General features: G+C 44.8%; 1 protein-coding gene across 9 annotated transcripts in view; it reads right to left on the bottom strand.

The window, feature by feature from the left end:
- The window catches only part of Sptan1 (spectrin alpha, non-erythrocytic 1), a 75,026-nt gene that overhangs the window by 50,111 nt on the left and 10,217 nt on the right, over positions 1-14,698 (bottom strand). For all 9 annotated transcript variants that reach the window (XM_070014762.1, XM_070014764.1, XM_070014766.1 and 6 more), the window contains 5 exons: positions 12,448-12,687; positions 9,920-10,045; positions 5,294-5,434; positions 4,417-4,563; positions 100-233 (listed from right to left, as the gene is read on the bottom strand). In XM_070014762.1, coding sequence (XP_069870863.1) covers positions 100-233; positions 4,417-4,563; positions 5,294-5,434; positions 9,920-10,045; positions 12,448-12,684 — 785 coding nt within the window. In that variant the 5' untranslated portion in view covers positions 12,685-12,687. Of the gene's footprint in view, positions 1-99; positions 234-4,416; positions 4,564-5,293; positions 5,435-9,919; positions 10,046-12,447; positions 12,688-14,698 lie in introns of those variants that run through there.

The following is a 14,698-nucleotide window of genomic DNA, read 5'->3' as shown; positions in this document are numbered from 1 at the left end:
TACCGAGACTATCACAGTCAAGATCTAGTGACCAGGGACTTTACCAAGCCCTTCCCAGCCAGTGCCTGTTCCCCTAGTCCAGTTGGAGCTGGTTGGTACCTGTTAAAGCGCTGAACCTCAGCAGCTCCAAAGAGCTTCCCCTGCCTCTGCAGAGCTAGACCCTTCAGTCGCTGCCAGGCTGCATTCACCTCACCCTGCTTGGTCTTGATCAACTCCTCCTCAGGGTGCTGTTCCTAAAGAAGGCAGAATGGAAGAGATTTGCCTGTCCACTCTCGTTCCTCCAGTAACTCTAGTGCTCAAAAATCTGTTACTCCACGTATCTTGGAAATGATTAAGCACTGCTGACCATTCATAGAATTTTCAAGGCCCAAGTATTTATTCAGATGGCTTCAGACTGGGAATATCTTTTTAAAAGTGCCCTGCCATAAAAAAATGTACTCATTACTAATTTAACTGTAACCTCTCTGTACCACATCTTTACAAGAAAAAAAAAAAGTGCCCTGCCAACCAACCACATTTTCTTTCCTTTTCTTTTGTCGGTCATAGGGCTTGAACTCTGGGCCTAGGCTCTGTCCCTCAGCTCTTCAGCTCAAGGCTAGCATTCTACCACTTGAGCCACAGAGCCACTTCCGATTTTCTGGTGGTTAAATAGAGATAAGAATCTCGGGGCTGGGAAGGTAGCTCAGTGGTAGAGCGCTTGCCTGAGGCCCTGGGTTCAACTCCTCAGCACCACATAAGCAAAAAGAAAAAAGCCAGAAGTGGCGCTGTGGCTCAAGTGGTAGAGCGCTAGCCTTGAGCTGAAGAGCTGAGGGACAGCGCCCAGGCCCAGAGTTCAGGCCCCACAACCGGACCCAAAAAAAAAAAGAAAAAAAAAAAGAATCTCACAGATGGGGGGCGCGGGGAAGCTGGGAAGGGATGGGAAGGGGAAACAAAGGAGGAGGCTACAATGCTTGATAAGAAATGTACTCATTATCTTGCCCATGTAATTCTAACCCCTCTGTACAGTATTTTCACAATAATAAATAAATAAAAATTAAAAAAAAAAAAAACTCACAGATTTTCCTGCCTGGGCTGGCTTTGAACCTCAGATCTCCTCAGATCTCAGCCTCCTGAGTAGCTAGGATTATAGGTATGAGCCACCAGTGCCTGGCTATTTCTTTGTTTTAAGGAGAACATAATTGGAGGCAGAGACAGAAGGTTTAAGAGTTTGAGCTGGCACAGGTGGCTCATGCCTGTACTCCTAGGTACTCGGGAGGTTGAGATCTGAGGACTGCAGTTCAAAGTCAGCCCGGGTAGGAAAGGCTATGAAACTCTTATCTCCAATAAAACACCAGAAAACCAAAAGTGGAGTTGTGGCTCAAGTGGTAGAGCACTATCCTTGAACTGAAGAGCTGAGGGACAATGCTCAGGTCCAGAGTTCAAGCCCCATGACCAAACAAAAAAAAAGTGTTTGAGGTCAACCTGGACAAAATTTACCAAGACTTTATCTCAGAAAATACAACAACAAAAGGACTAGGGTATGTAGAGGGCTTGCCTAGCATGTACACAAGGCCCTGTTTCAATGCCTGGTTTACCCCCACAATCCACAGGAAAAAAAAAAAAAAAAACGAAAAAAAAAAAAAACAACAAAGTAATCAGTTGTTGTTTTTGCCAGTCCTAGGGCTTGAACTCAGGGCCTGGGCATTATCCTTAAGTTTCTTTTACTCAAGGCTAGCACTCTACCACTGGAGCCACAGTGCCACTTCCGGCCTTTTCTGTTTATGTAGTCCTGAGGAATTGAACCCAGGATTTCATGTATGCTAGGCAAGCACTCTACTACTAAGCCACATTCCCAGCCCTAATCAATTGTTTTGGATCCACTTGTCAGATCAGGGACTTGGCCTAACCATTCTTCTTCAACACAACTTGAGGATAGCTCAGGCCTTGGCAAGGAATAATGTCTCTGCTCAATGTAACTTTTTTTTTTTCCCTTGTCAATCATGGAGTTTGAACTTAGGGTCTGGGTGCTGTTCCTCCGCTCTTTTACTCAAGGCTAGTACTCTACTCCTTTGAGCCATAATAACACTTCCAGTTTTTGAGTGATTAACTGGAGATAAAGAGTCTCATGGGAACTTTTGTACCCAGGATGGCTTTAAACCATGGTCCAGCCTTATGAATAGCTAGGATTAAAGGCATGAGCCACTGACACTCTGGGCCTGGGCACTGTCCCTCAGCTCTTTAGCTCAAGGCTAGCACTCTACCACTTGAGCCACAGTGCCTACTTATGGCTTTTTCTGTTTATGTAGTACTGAGGAATCGAACCCAGGGCCTCATGCATGAGGGGCAAGCACTCTACTACTGAGCCACGTTCCCAGTCCTAAAAAGCTATTTTTGAGGAATGCTAACCACCTTCTTTTAACCATAACTGGAAAAGGAAACAAGAATCAGCACTGAAGCATATCTCTAAGTTTAATATGTTTCCCTCAAATAATAATCTCCCTAAAGGCTAGGAATGTGGCTTAGTGGTAGAGTGCTTGCCTAGCCTGCATGAAACCCTGGGGTCGATTCCTCAGTACATAAAAACAGAAAAAGCCAGAAGTGGAGCTGTAGTTCTAGTGTTAGAATTCTAGCCTTAAGCAAAAAGAAGCTCAGGGACAATGGCCAGACCCTGAGTTTAGGCCCCAGGATAGGAGTGACAAAATAAATAAATAAAATCTTGGGACTGGGAAGGTGGCCCAGTGGTAGAGTGCTTGCCTTGCATGCATGAGGCCCTGGGTTCAATTCCTCAGTACCACATAAACAGAAAAAGCTGAAAGTGGCACTGTGGCTCAAGTGGTAGAGCGCTAGCCTTGAGCGGAAGAGCTGAGGGACAGCGCCCAGGCCTAGAGTTCAAGAACCCATGAGAAAGAAAGAAAGAAAGAAAGGAAGGAAGAAAGGAGAGAAAGAGAAAGAGAGAGAGAGAGAGAGAAAGAAAGAGAGAGAGAGAGAGAGAAAAATCTCCCTAAAGCCAAAGCTCTCTGCTCTCTACTACTTGGTGTCTCTAGCGCATGGTGTCCTTGGTAGAAGAGGTGAATGAAAAAAGATCTCTTTGCTTGCCTTGCATGCCTGAGGCCCTGGGTTCGATTCCTCAGCACCACATAAGCAAAAAGAAAAAAGCCAGAAGTGGTGCTGTGGCTCAAGTGGTAGAGCCTTGAGCTGAAGAGCTGAAGGACAGCGCCCAGGCCAAGAGTTCAGGCCTCACGACTGGATCCCCCAAAAAAAAAAAAGAAAAAGAAAAAGGAGCTCTTGGAGGTGCATTAGGAAACTCAGTAAGGTCGTTTCATGTCTTCTTTTTCAAGTGTGTGCCAGTACTGGGGCTTGAACTCAGTGCCCTGAGCTCTTGCTTAGCTATTCTGTTCACAGCTAGAACTCTACCACTTGAGCCACACCTCTAGTTCTGGCTTTTTGCTGGTTAACTGAAGATTTGTCTACTTAGGCCAACTTCAAATCTCAATCCTCAAATCTTAGCCTCCTGAGGAGCTAGTACTATCAGTGTGAGCCACCAGCGAGTCACCAGTGCCCAAGTATCTTTTTTTATCTTGACAGAGTATCACTATGCAGCCCAGGCTGGCCTGGAACTCAATCCTATCTTGGCCAAGTTCTGGGATCACAGGATTATACCACCATACCACCCAACTATTCTCCACTCCCCCCACCCCATACTACCCAACTATTCTCCGCTCCCCCCACCCCATACTACCCAACTATTCTCCGCTCCCCCCACACCTGCCATGGACTATACAGCTTCCCTTGAACTCTACCAGATTCCCTTAGGCTCCCCAGAGAGCCCGGGAAACCTCAACTGAAAATGAAGTGGCACTGGTGGCCACCTCCCAACTCTAAGCAAGCACTCATCACCACACCCTCATCTGAGAAACCCAGAGACCCAGCTTCAGCAGTCCAATAAAAGCTTTGCCCCACCCACCTGAAAATGGGTGGAGGAAACAGATCAAATGAACTCTGCTCTTCCTGCCCACAACTACAAGGTAAAAACTATGTTCTTGTTTAGGGATAATGCACCTAAGGCTTTGCTTAGATCTAAACAAAAGTTTTATGGATGCTTATAAAAGTTTGCTCACTAGCCGGGCGCTGGTGGCTCACACCTGTAGTCCTAGCTACTCAGGAGGCTGAGATCTGAGGATCGCGGTTCAAAGCCAGCCCGGGCAGGAGAAACCGTGAGACTCCTATCTCAAATAAACCACCAGAAAACCGGAAATGGCGCTGTAGCTCAAGTGGTAGAGCGCTTGCCTTGAGCTGAAGAGCTGAAGGACAGCGCCCAGCCCCACGACCGACAAAAAAAAAAAAAAAAAAAAAGTTTGCTCACTAAGGAGTTTGAGACCTTCCAAATTTACTTTGGATTGGCTAGAAGACTCACACGATGATCCTGTGACATGTTACCTGGATGAGTTTGGCAGCAAATTGGTTCACTTCATTAACCCTTTCTTCATGAGCAGCCAGATCTGTTTGAAACTCTTCAAATTTCTTCTGTAGAACCTCTACATGCTCTAGGTCCTGGCCCAGCTCCTCAGAAGTCACAATTGCTTCCTATTTCGGGACCAAAACAGAGCCACAGTCAACAGTTGGTTTAAAAAACAAAAACAAAAACAAAAAAACTCTTTTTAAGTTTTATCCATGGGTTAAGAGCAATTGGTGACAATGTTATCAGTCACTTTGTATTCATATACTGTTCTGTAGAATGGGAACTTCTTTGTACAACTACTTAAAGATAATTAAAAAGCCGGGTGCTGGTGGCTCACACCTGTAATCCTAGCTACTCAGGAGGCTGAGATCTGAGGATCCCGGTTCAAAGCCAGCCCGGGCAAGAGAGACCTTGAGACTCCTATCTCCAATAAACCACCAGAAAACCGGAAGTGGCGCTGTAGCTCAAGTGGTAGAGCGCTCGCCTTGAGCTGAAGAGCTGAGGGACAGCGCCCAAGCCCAGAGTTCAAGCCCCACGACCGACCAAAAAAAAAAAAAAGATAATTAAAAATTTTTTAACGTTTTATCCAGGAAGTTATATGAAACTGATTATTAGATATGGAGCCAAGTTAGCTTTCATGGACAGTTTTCTACATGGTTTCTGTCAGTCCTTTTAAAGCATCCTGTTCAAGATACCCCAGTGTTTAGAGTTATAGAAACAAAAGATGCCTCTCTACAGCAAGAGACCCAGTGGTCCCCTTACACCCAGCATCTAGCCTGGCTGCAGCTGCCTACTGCTGGCTCTCAAGAGTCCCTCTCCCTAGGGAGGCTCTCAGAGTCTTCCTCCCCAATTCACCTTGTCGCTGATCCAGTCCATCACATCCTCACACTCTCGCAAATACTGCACCAACTTCTGGGCCTGCAGCAGTTTGATTCCTTTCTCCCGCATCTTCTCTAACAGCAATTCCCACTGGCGGTGCAGTTCCATCAGACGAGTCTAGAGGACACAAATCAGATGTTTACTGGATTATAACTGGACCTGTAGGATCAGACCTTCTAAAGAGTTCTTACAAGCCAGAGCCAATCTCAAGACTCAGAGTTTAAAAAAAAAAATCTCCTAAAAGAGAATCCAACAGGAAAGTAAAATAGGCTCTGTTGTGGAGGTAAGTACCAGTGAGCGGGGGGAAGGCTAGTGTAATGGGTAAATAGGGATAGATATGGCCAACATGGTTTTATCTATATGTATGTTAACTGAACAACAAAACCTGTTGAAGTTGTTTTAAGAATGGGGATATGAGCCAGGGGCTGGTGGCTCATTCCTGCATCCTACTTATTCAGGAGGTTGAGATCTGAGGATCATATTTAAAGCCAATCCAGGCAGGAAAGTCCATGAGACTCCAATCTCCAATAAACTACTCTGAAAAAGCCAGAAGTGATGCTGTGGCTGAGTGGTAGAGTGCTTGCCTTGAGCAAAAGGAGCAGGCAGACAGTGCCCAAGCCCCAAGTTCAAGACCTAGGACTAGCACAAAAAAGAAAAAAAAATGAAAAAAAGCTAGAAGGGAAGTTGTAGCTCAAGTGGTAGAGCACTAACCTTGAACAAAGCAAACTCAGGGACAGTGCCCAGGCCCTGAGTTCAAACCCCAGCACTGGTACAAAAAAAAAAAAGAATGTATTTTCATGGTAGATTTATGCTAGCTTACTATAGGGGAAGTATTGTTATTTCCATATTTGTAAGTGCAGGATATCAGTAATTATTAAAGTGATAGTGTCACAGAGCGAAGACTGCTGGGGAAGGGATTAATAAGGAATTAATGTGGAAACAGAAATTGCTAAAGGCTATGCTCTGATTTAATGGAGGTGAGCAGAAAAACAAAACAAAAACAGAGGTCCAACAGACACGACAAATATTATAAGGCACAAAACAAAGATCTTAGCATAAAAGTGGAAAAAAAGTAGGATCCTGAAATGTCATCAGCTACCAAAGATTTCTGGGCAGAAAAAGGTTTGGAGGGTCTGTATGACAGCTGTACAACACAACATCTCAAATCAGGCTAACTTCACACTTCACCAAGTAGCAGGCATAGGGCCAAATATATTCACCTCCCAGCATCGTTGGGTGTTCAGAGCACAGGCCTTTTTAAAGGCTTATGGAATGGGGAAAACTAATTCTCATTCATGCCTTGGTGCTTCATTCAGTATTCTGATCAGACTTCAGTGCCCTGATTATGTTCACCCAAGATACTGGGAGTTTCTGTGTAACACTGACAGGCAAAGGTAAACCAAACAGAAAGGTTCAAATACCAAAAGAAACACAGTGTGAGATCCGCCTGTTGTTAAAACACCACTCCCAAAAAAAAAGAACAACAAAAAACCCCTGAAAATCAGGGATAGTTGGGGAGGGTGGACTGAAAAAGCAGGAGTATTTCACTGGCAAGGAGAAAGCAGTGGGGAAAGGCAGGCTCACACAGTTCACTTCTGCCCGTGGTAAGGACCATTTGCCAGCACCAAGGAGGAAGTGAAAGGCATTTCCACAGCAACCAACGGCAAGTCAATATCCACCTACTCGGATGTGGGAGCCAATGTGGGTGGCGGTGACTATAGGGCGCCACGCCGTCCGGTAAGGTGTGAAAGTCTAAATCAGTGATAGACAGGTTATACACAGACCCAGCCCTCCACCCCACCCACCTTCTGTACTAATGCTACATGCCAAACTAAGCTGCAACAGATAAACTGCCAAGACAGGCTTGCCATGTACACAAAAGTGGAGAGAGACAGCTCCCTGCTAAAGAATGAGGTGAGGCAAGGGACATAGGGAAAACCTCTCCCAAGTCCACTGGCATCCTCACAAATTTTATTTTCACACATGTCATCTCTCAGGCAAGGCCACTTGTGGTACTGGCAATTTTCCTCTCTGGTTGGTCTGAGCTCTTTTGGTCCTATAGGACCCAGACAGCCCAGCTGCACAGCTTCCTATTGTCTGGGAACATGGGTGGCAGAGGCAGGTGCATTTCAGAAACAGCAGGAGCTGGCAGGGTGGAGAAGAAAGCCTGATTCTGACTCAGTGATTTCTCAACAGAGGCATGAGCCAGAGCTGGAGTTTTCTGAGAAACAGATGGAAAAACATTAAGGAAAGAAGATAAGAAAGCACTTGTGGATCGTATCTGTAAGCCTAGCTACTCAGGAAGCTGAGATCTGGAGGATCATGGTTTAAAGCTAGCCCAGACAGGGCTGGGAATGTGGCTCTGTGGTACCGTGCTTGTCTAGCATGCATGAAGCCCTGGGCCCGATTCCTCAGTACCACATAAACACAAAAAGCTGGAAATAGTGCTGTGGCTCAAGTGGTAGAGCTAGCCTTGAGCAAAAGAAGCTCAGGGACAGTACCCAGGCCCTGAATGCAAGCCCCAGGCCTGGCCCCTCAAGAAATAGGAAAAAAAAAAAATAGAAGTTAGCCCAGACAGAATACCCACAAGACTCTATAACCAAAAACCAGTAAAAGGTTTGTTGGTTGGGAAGCATGGCTCCACTGGTAAAGTGCCAGTCCAGAAAGTAAGCATTAAATCCCTGAGTCTAAACCCTAAACCCTCGTACCAAAAAAAAAAAAAAAAAAGGATTGGGAATGTGGCTTAGTGGTAGAGTGCTTGCCTACCATGCATACAGTCCTGGGTTTGATTCCTAAGAACCACATAAGCAGAAAAAGCTGGAAGTGGTGCTGTGGCTGAAGTGGTAGAGCACTAGCCTTAAGCACAGAGAAGCTCAGGGACGAAGCCCTGAGCAGCAAAAGAATGAAATACAGGTTGGGATGGGATAAGCAATCAGCTATGACTGGAAAGAGAAAGGAGCAGAGTAGAATTCCAGTTGTCACCTTAGCTATGGGACTCTGAGCATGTTACTTAAAATTCTGAGCCTCAATTTCCACTCTTTCCTAATATGGAGATAATAGTCACCTTGCAAGCATATTATGAAGATTAATAATAGCAAATTGTCTGTACTTTAACAATAACTAGTAGCTACTCAACAACAGTAGTTAACAGAATATTCTTATTATTACTATTAACAGTATTTTAAATGTTGCTTTAATATGATCTCGACACAGATCACAGGGCGTTCAGTAGTAAATGTAAGCACAGTCAGCTCTGGGTCCTCCCCCAGATTAATCACTAAAGCCAAATACTTGGTCTGTTGCTCCTGTGCCCTTCTATAACCTGGCTATTCTACCACAAAGCAGCCCCATTCACTCTGGGGAAAAAACTTCGATTGCCAAAATAAGAAGCAGGCCAATTTCACTTACTCTAAGACTATATACAAAATAGTGGCTAAATGGGCAAACTAATATTTGTATTTAATGGTAGAGATGAGTTGCATTGTCCAAATAGGTTCAGTGGAATTAATAAGTTGTCATATGATAATGGACACTCACTTTTACTTCATATTTGCAATCATCACTAGTAATAGATAATAATTAGTAGTCATAAGCTCAGAGCTAGTTCCAAGACTTCAATAAGTGAGCAGGGAGGCAAGTGTACTTGACACACCAACGGCAGACAATGTGGAGAAGGAAGCAGAGCAGAGCAAACAATGAATGTTTACCCCCCAAAAAAAAAAGTTATCAGGGAAGAGTGGGGATGAAACTTTCCTAGCTGGGGTTCATAGCTATCATATAAATCATCAGGACTGCTTGAGGTGAAGGCCTAGAAAAGGCTGGGCCCTCATTGGGACATAGTTTTGGAGAAAATAAACCAAAAGACCCCTCACTCAGCATTCAGGAAGCTGAGACAGGAGGATGGGCAATTTGAGGTTATATAGTGAAACTGTCTCAACAAAAAAAGAACCAAACAAAACATAGCTAGATAGGAAGTATTTTAAGGGTAGAGAGAGCATCTGTAGGTAAGAAACTGTGTGATACTCATCAGAGATTTGCTTTTCCCTAAACTCTGTGGAAATGAGAAACAAAGTGGAGAAAGATTAATTATAGTCCCAGTTCCATAATAAACGGGACCAGAGTTGGGGGAGGATTGCCTTCTTGTTAGTCCTATTACCAGGCCATGGGCCAAGAATGCCCCAGGCATTCCTTAGAGCTAGGCCTTTTCGGGCTGTTTCAATGGCTCAAGGGCAAGGCACCAAGATTCAGACAGAAATATTTCTAATACAGAACTTTCTTCAGAATGTTTATGATAGCTCCTATTTGTCTTATTACCCTAACCTCCAAATCCACCAATTTTCCCTAACAGGCTTTCCCACCCAATGTTAAGAATTAGTTTACGGACCATCATATCCTAACTTGTACTACCATAGAACATCATTTTTTCCTCCATGTACAAACACAAGTTTATATTCATGCTGAGTCACATCACAAACTAAGAGCTTGGGCAACTCCTTCATGACACGCCACAGGTTTACTACAAAGCTAAAAAAGCCCATCTTGACATACAAGATCCTCTTCCTCCCAGGCAAGGCCATCTCTACCAGCACTCCCTCAACTTACCCGGATGGTTTCAGATGCAAAATGTCCTTCTGAGATCATCAGGTTTCCAGTTTCATCCAGCTTGACAATAGCTCCTGAGTTGGCCTGCACTTCAGCTTCAAAGGCTTGATGTTTCTGGAGCTTTCCCTGGTGGTGGACACAAAGTAAGCCACGGAATCATTACCCAGCAATTCTCCAATCCCTATCCTGTGTTTCTTTTTCCTCAGGCTCACTTTCTAGTTCAGGAGGCATCCATCAGCGCCTTGCCTTATTCTCTATCTGGTCAGACAAAGACAGTCTGCATCTATACTCCCTCTGCAAGTTGGGCCAGGAAGCACATCCAACTTTGCAGATAGAAGATACAACAAAATGTCTAAAATTCTATTGTTGACTAATTGGTGTCCCTTTAGAAAGAGGACCTTACTACCAGTCTTCTTAGCATGGGGAGTGATTTGTTTTTGAATAATCCACTCATACACTGACACGCTTCTTCTCCTTGCCTTAGAAGCAGCACTACTATCCTTCCTCCATGGGGAGTTTCCTCAGATGAACCCAGGGCCTCTCTCTAGCACTGAGCTAGCACCATGGCTCCACACCTTTCTCACCATGGACTGAGCTAGGAAGAAGCCTGCAGGGCCCTGACTGCATCTACCTGCCGCTCCTCATTCTCTCTTCTTACAGTCCTTTGGTGCAGTAAAAGAATGCAAGGAGGGGTTAGAGACATGGCTCTGTTGGTAGAGCGCTAGGTACTGAGTGAAAGTACCATGTGCCATGTTTGAATACTGGTCTTGGGCCAAAAGAAAAAAAAAGGAACCCATAGAAACAGCTACTATTCCACTTGTTACCAAAATAGTTTTTCTTTTCAAAGTAGTTTTTCTTTAAAATGTCTTTCACCTCCAGGCGCTGGTGGCTCATGCCTGGGCAGGAAAGTCTGTGAGACTCTTATCTCCAATAAACTACTCAGAAAAAGCTGGAAATGGCGCTGTGGCTCAAGTGGTGGAGCACTAGTCTTGCGCACAGTGAGCACAGAGAGGCTGAGAGACAGCACCTAGGCCCTTTGTCTTTCCCTGTGTGGCCTTGTGGCTCACACTTAGAATCCTTAGGAGGCTGACACTGGGGGGACCAGTTCCATGCCAGCCCCAGAAAAAGTTAGCAAGACCCCATCTCAACCAACAAGTTTGACAGAATGTTGCATCCTTTGTCATCCCAGGTTCTTTGAAAGTGAACAGTGGTTCCAGGACAACCCAAAGCAAAAAGTGAGATTCTGCCTGAAAAATAAAAAGAGCTGGGAAGGCAGGCGCTGGTGGCTCACGCCTATAATCCTAACTACTCAGGAGGCTGAGATCTGAGAATTGTGGCTTGAAGTAAGCCTGAGCCTAGATAGAAAAATCCATGATTTTTATCTCCAATTAACCAGCATAAACCTGGAAGTGATGGTGTAGCTCAAATGATAAGAGTGTTGGACTACAACAGAGGCCTTGAGTTCAAACAGGGGTGGGGTGATTAATTTCACTAAAATCAATGAGCAAAAGGTATACTATATATACAGTCTGCTTTAGAATCTGGCAGGGTGTGTTTGCACACACCTATAATCCTAGCACTGTAAGACTGAGGCAGGAGAAATGCAGATCTAGGCCACCCTGGGTTACACAGTAAGACCATATCTTAAACAAACAAAGAGTAGTTGGGTACTAGTAGCTCATGTTGTAATCCTAGGTACTCAGGAGGCTGAGATCTGAGGATCACAGTTCAAAGCCAGCCTGGGCAGGAAAATCTGTGTGATTCTTATCTCCAATTAACCATCAGAAAATCTCAAGTGGTACTGTGGCTTAAGTGGTAGAACGCTTGCGTTGAGCTGAAGAGCTAAGGGACAGTGCCCAGGCCCAGAGTTCAAGCCCCAGGATTGACCAAAAAAAAAAAAACCAACAAAGAATATTTAGGCTTTTCATTTTTGGTGTGTGTATGTGCTGGTACTGGGGCTTAAATTCAGGACCCGAGTGCCATTCCTTAGCTTTTTGCTCAAGCCTTGTCCTTTACCACTTTTTGGCTTTTTGGTGGTTAACTGAAGGTTAGAGTCTTATGGACTTAAGACACCAGATTGGTGTCTAACCTAGATCTTCAGAGCTCATCCTCCTGAGTAGCAAGGATGGATCATAGGTGTGAGCCACTGGTGCCCCACTGTTTTTTGAGCACTGACTGCTGGGATTATAAGTATGTACTGCCATGTTAAGGTCAGGCTTTGTTGTTTTTTGTTTAGCCAGTCCTGGGGCTTTGAACTCAGAGCCTGGGCACTGTCCCTGAGCTTCGTTTCCTAAAGGCAAGCCTCTACCACTTGAGCCACAGTGCCACTTCTGGCTTTTTCTCTTTATGTGGTACTGAGGAATTGAAGGCAGGGCTCCGTGCAGGCTAGGCAAGCACTCTACCACTAAGCCACATTCCTAGTCCTCTACATTCTTTTTGCTGCCCAATCTTTCACCTGATTTTTGGGCAAGAATGTGTGAGACATAAATTTGGGCAAGGAATCTCAAAAGAGAAAAGACACACTGTACTTGTAAGTTGGTGGGGTCTTTATAATTCTCATCAGATGCAATCTGAAGTTTCTCCTGAATCCACTTCTCCAGCTCCTCAGCATCTCTTTGGAAAAACTGGAAGCGATAGGAATCTTCCAACTTCTGACGCCGCAAGGTAGAGAGCTCCTTGAAGCGGTGGTATCTATCCAAAACCTGCTGTCGCCTCTCCTGGATATCCTCTGCTGTCTCCAGCACCTTGACCCCACTTGGGTCCATTTTCTGTTAAAACAGAATGTCCTGAGATAAGCACCACAAGACATCAAGATAGACTCAATGGAATTAGACTCTGGAGAAAAGGAAGGATTATCAGAAATTGCTAGCAGAAAACTGAACTGAGAAGGAAGCTTCTTCTAAGAACTGACAAACAATGACCCTTATGAAAAACAGCTGTTCACTCCCACAACACCTACCTGCCCAGGCCCTTCTGGTCATGCCAGCCAACACAGGCACACCACCAAATGGGAAAGATGGGTGTGGAAGCCTTATATCTATATTGTCAACTTTACAGGGGCTTTAGAGTTCAAAGGAGACAACAGTGTTGGAGCTTAGAGAATTACTGTAAATCCTTCAAAAGGCCTTTCATCTGGTCTCTGCATTCATTGTGGGGGAGTTTAGAATGAATTTATTCTTATTTAAATCAGCTTTTCTCTGTCTTTCTAGATCCCAGCCTGACGGTTAATGAAAAGATGGATTATAAAACTGTCAAACCCTTCACAACACCCAGCAGAATCCATCTAAAATGTCACTCTACTGTCTTCAGCCAGCCAACCATTTGCCTGTGTGATGATCAGACCAGTTCCAGACATACAATGAAGACAGAACCACATTCCATTGTGTTTGGAGGATAGTCTCCTGAAGATCTGCCCTCCTCTGCATCTCCCAGGGATGGGGGGAACTTCAGAAAGCAAGGAGGCTGAGTGGGTGAGCTTCAGTTTCAAGGCAGGCCATAGGCTCCCTGCAGTGGTGCTGCTCCCTGCTGCACTCAATCTGTCCCAAATTTGAACCAATGCTTTGTTGGGCAGTTGTTCCAGATTTCAATGTCAAAAAAGGAACCGACCTATTTATGGGAGAAACACGCAATATGCTACTTGATCTTATTGAGAACAAGCCAGGCTAGAGGTGTGGCTCAGGTATTGGAGCACTTACACTTGCCTGGTACACTCCACCTACAGCAGGTGCTGTCCCTCAGCTCTTCAGCTCAAGGCTAGCACTCTACCACTTGAGCCACAGTGCCACTTCTGGTTTTCTGAGCGGTTTATTGGAGATAAGAGTCTCACAGATTTTCCTACTCAGGCTGGCTTTGAACCATGATCCTCAGATCTTAGCCTCCTGTAGCTAGGATTACAGGCGTGAGCAACCGGCGCCTTGCCACAACAGCAGGTTTCTGCCATGTTACTTACTACATTATTTTTATGTTCCTTGTCCTCACATTTTTTTGGGGGGGTCTGGTCATGGGGCCTGAACTTTGGGCCTGGGCGCTGTCCCTCAGCTCTTCAGCTCAAGGCTAGCGCTCTACCACTTGAGCCACAGCGCCACTTCCGGCTCTTTTCTTTTTGCTTATGTGGTGCTGAGGAATCGAACCCAGGGCCTCATGCATGCAAGGCAAGCGCTCTACCACTGAGCCACCTTCCCAGCCTTGTCCTCACATTTTTGCTGAATATTTTTAAAAAGTGAGTTTACTAACCAGGTGCCGATGGCTCACACCTGTAAACCTAGCTACTCAGGAGACTGAGATCCTAGGATCATGGTTTGAAGTCTTCAGGACAGGAAAGTGTGTGAGAATGTTATTACCAATAAACTACCCCTCCAAAAACAGCAGGAAGTGGAGCTGTTGTTCAAGTGGTAGAGCACTATCCTTTAGTAAAAGAAACTCAGAGACAACACTCAAGCCCTGAATTAAGCCCTAGGATGCGCTCCAAAAACAACAACAACAAAATTGAATATTAAGGCAGTAATATTTATAATTTCCCTTGTTCTAACTCCCTCTCTCCCCTCAGAAATAGTTGACATTGAAACCCATCAGGAAATGATCTGATCTGCTTGCTAACAAGATGTTCTGGTGAAGAATTTTTCTAAGGAAGGTACAGTTATGTCTGGAATAATTGTATTACACAGTCTGGAATAATTGTATTACACAGGAGTACCAGAAGGATGTCTAAGATTTCAGGATTAAAGACTCCTATCAGAGGTTCACTGCATTTTTTTTTTTAATTTTTACTTTTTTGCCAGT

The sequence above is a fragment of the Dipodomys merriami genome, unplaced genomic scaffold, assembly GCF_024711535.1.
Source record: "Dipodomys merriami isolate MVZ:Mamm:240054 unplaced genomic scaffold, mDipMer1.0.p SCAF_11, whole genome shotgun sequence".
NCBI lineage: Eukaryota > Metazoa > Chordata > Mammalia > Rodentia > Heteromyidae > Dipodomys > Dipodomys merriami.
This window is presented reverse-complemented; position numbering and strand designations above follow the sequence as displayed.